The 3,519-nt window shown below is 50.1% G+C and overlaps 1 protein-coding gene across 1 annotated transcript; it reads left to right on the plus strand.

The window, feature by feature from the left end:
* Nucleotides 1–2,043: 2,043 nt before the first annotated feature.
* Nucleotides 2,044–3,027, plus strand: LOC122116121 (mas-related G-protein coupled receptor member H-like). The gene has a single exon (XM_042689757.1). It carries the CDS (start codon nt 2,044–2,046, stop codon nt 3,025–3,027), a length of 984 nt encoding a protein of 327 aa, XP_042545691.1.
* Nucleotides 3,028–3,519: the final 492 nt, after the last annotated feature.

Consider the following 3,519-nt stretch of genomic DNA (forward strand, 5'->3'; position numbering starts at 1 on the left):
ACATTGGAGCCTCCGTGCAAGCTCTACAAACCCCACTCCACTTCAAGGATGAACTCATGGCCCCTGCCCTTCCCCAATGCCCTCCCTCCTCTCTGCCATGGGCGCCTCTGTGGACAGTGAGCGGTGATGCAGGCCAGGGAGCTCTGGAGCCGGGAAGAGGGAGGAACACCTGGGAACACAAAGGTCATGGCAGCAGGTACCCTCCGTGGCAGCCCTTCAGCATCCATGTGGAAGGGAATGCCCCAGACCCCATAGGGCTCCTCTAGCAATGTCACCGTGTTACTTTAGTTCTGCTCTCAGACCGTTATTTACGAATACACTCGGGTCAAGAGAGCAAGGTTAGTGAGGGCAATAGTTACACCAAGAGCCTCATTCCCTTATTTGTGCATATTTGTTTGGAAGCACAGTGGCAAGCGGGAACTGGTTTGTCCGCTGGCCCACGGCTGCCTGGAGCCATCCCGGTGCAGGCTGGGCAGGGAGGACTCTCCGGGTGCTGGTGTGCTGGAGTAACAACGCCTCGAGAGGGTCTTTCTCATCTTCTTGCTTCCCCTTTCCTGAGATGGGCAGTTGTAGCAGCTGCTTAGTATAGTGGAAGAGGAAGGGAAAGGAAAGAGAGTAAAGTTTGGGTGAGAAAAGCATCTGCCTTCACCTCCTGGTTAGTCAGCTCTTCCTGGGCAGCCCAACTGGCTTGCCCAGGAACCTGACTTCCCTTGGAGAGGAGGAACATGCAGAAAAGACTACTATTCTCTTATAAGTAAATAAGAATGCATATTCTCACCAGAAAGAAAGAAAACGGGCAAAGAGCACAGAACAACCTACACAAGAAGAAACATGAAATGCTAATGGGCACACAAAAAACCACCTAACCCTTCTGGGAAGGTGACTCAGTGGTAGAGTGCTTGCCTAGCATGCATGAAGCTCTGGGTTCGATTCCTCAGTACCACATAAACACAAAAAGCCAAAAGTAGCACTGTGGCTCAAGTGGCAGAGTGCTAGCCTTGAGCAAAAGAAGCTCAGGGGCAGTGCCCAGGCCCTGAGTTCAAGCCCCAGGACTGGCAAAAAAAAAAAAAATTACAACCCTCAGGAATCATTAAACAACCCAAGGTGTTGCTCCATGAGCTCTTCCCTGTATCCAGCTACTTCCCTCAGAAGGCCGGGGCTCAGGCACCCTCCGGACAGCAGGAAACACTGGGTAAGGATGGAGAAGTGGTAGCAAACAGAAAGTTACACCTTGGATACCACAGGTATCCTGGGTACCACAGGTTATCCTGGGTTTGGACACTACAATCATCTGCTAAGTGGCCTTTTCCTCCCTGAATCTCTGCTCAGCAGGGCTCCATCCTCTTCCTCTTCCCCTTTTCTTTCCATCTTCTCCCTTCACAGCCAGATTTTCTTGTCCGGTAAGCCAAAAGAGATGACTCTCAACATGCAGTAGGGAAACACATAATCATCTATTAGTTGTACTTATGGCTGATGGATAAACTGCCAAGGGAGTAAAGCGGCTGTGATAAACTCGACGGAGGGGAAAGGAGGAATAGCTAGAGAAGACAGAGATGATGAACAAATTTCTATACACGCTACAATGGCCTTCTTTTTTTGTGCATTGGCCCTGGTTCATTGGCGTATTTAAAGTAAGTGAATTGTTTTATCCTTTTCCCAATCTTGCCACTTAGATCTTGAAAAAACAAAACAAAAAACCTTAGAAGTCTCTTCTAGGAAGGCAGGAGGCAATGAGGAACATGGTGGGCTTTCCTACAAAGCCAGAGAGAATGAAGAATCCGTCAGAGTTGATGGCTAGGCTTAGGGAAGGTGTCTACTCTTAGGGTCATGGAGTCTGCCTGGGTGGATGGACAGGAGAATGGGAAAGAAGAGGGGGAAACAGCAAGGTCTTTGACTCACATCCTCTCTCCTCCAGGAAGGAGGTGTGGAGAGATCCCCAATAAAAACCGAATTCATTGTGAGATGCAGAGCAAATGGCACCCATCATTCCATCTTTCGTTTCTAATAACAGGTAGACAGGAGAAAGCTAGCCGTTGCCCAAAAATGGAGCCCCCCACCACAACCTTGAATCCTGGGGAATCTACACCCTCCACCAGAAATGAATCTCTGGATCAAACAACCTGGTCATCAGAGCCAGTGGCTGAGACCCTCTGGAACGTGGAAAATGAATACTATCACATCTGCATATCCCAGCTCATCTGTGTGCTGGGACTAATTGGGAACGGACTCCTCATATGGTTTCTCATCTTCTGCATCGAGAGGAAGCCATTTACCGTCTACATTCTGCACCTCGCCATTGCTGACTTCATGGTCCTTCTCTTCTCATCCGTCATCGAGCTGGTGGACACCTTCCATTTCGATGACATCACCTTGCAGAACTATGCTGTGTTTCTCGTGATCTTCGGTTACAACACGGGTCTGTATCTCCTCACGGCCATCAGTGTGGAGCGGTGCCTCTCCGTGCTGTACCCTATCTGGTACCAGTGTCGGCGCCCGAAGCACCAGTCTGCTGTGGCCTGTGCGCTGCTGTGGGCTCTCTCTGTGCTGGTGTCAGGGTTGGAAAACTTCTTCTGCCTCCTGAACGAGGAGCCGAGGTTCCCGGAGTGTCGCTACGCGTACATATTTTCCTGCATCTTGACCTTCTTGGTCTTCGTCCCTCTGATGATCTTCTCCAACTTGGTCCTCTTCTTTCAAGTCTGCTGCAACCTAAAGCCACGTCAACCAGCCAAGCTCTACGTGATCATCATGGCCACCATCATCCTGTTTCTTGCCTTCGCCATGCCCATGAAGGTCCAGCTCATCATAGCCTTCTATTCCTACCCAAATAACAACGCGTCTGTGTGGACTCACTTGCCCTATCTGAGTATGCTGTCCGCTGTGAACTGCAGTGTCAATCCAGTCGTCTATTTTGTGGTAGGAAGCCTGAGGAGGAGGAGGAGGAGGAAGGGTAGAAAGTCCCTGAAAGAGGCACTGCAGAAAGTCTTTGAAGAAAGGCCAGCGGCAGGCTCAGGTGAGAACGCTGCATGATCCTCTCCCGCCGTGGTGGAGGGGTGGATGCCTGGATGCCTGACATTGCCCCCAACGTGGGGAAGAGGCCTCCATGCTGACACCCTCTCCCCTCCTCCCTGGCCTCTGCAGCTCCCTGAAGATGAAGATGAAACCCCTTCATTCCTCCTGGGAATTGTTCACATGATCCACTTGTCATCGGTAACTTTGTGAAAGCTAACGTTTTGATTTTGGTGTATTTTTGAGGGAAGCATACATTTGTACAGTAGAAGGGTTTTTACCGTGATATTTCTATGCATGTGCACAGTGTATTTGGAACAGAGTCATCCCTCCCTCTACCAAATTACCATTGCACAGTCCCTCTTTTTCACACAGTTTTGGTAGAGTTTTGTTTTTCTTTTGGTCGGTTGTGGAGCTTGAACTCTGGGCTTGGGTGCTGTCCCTGTGCTCTTTAGCTCAAGGTGAGCACTCTACCGCTTGAGCCACAGCGCCATTTCCGGTTTTCTAGTGGTT

This window comes from Dipodomys spectabilis, unplaced genomic scaffold, assembly GCF_019054845.1.
Source record: "Dipodomys spectabilis isolate Male_0828 unplaced genomic scaffold, ASM1905484v1 ptg000126l, whole genome shotgun sequence".
NCBI lineage: Eukaryota > Metazoa > Chordata > Mammalia > Rodentia > Heteromyidae > Dipodomys > Dipodomys spectabilis.

Excerpts from the sequence above, each read along its gene's own strand:
- LOC122116121 (XM_042689757.1), top strand. The coding sequence starts at position 2,044 with ATGGAGCCCCCCACCACAACCTTGAATCCTGGGGAATCTACACCCTCC.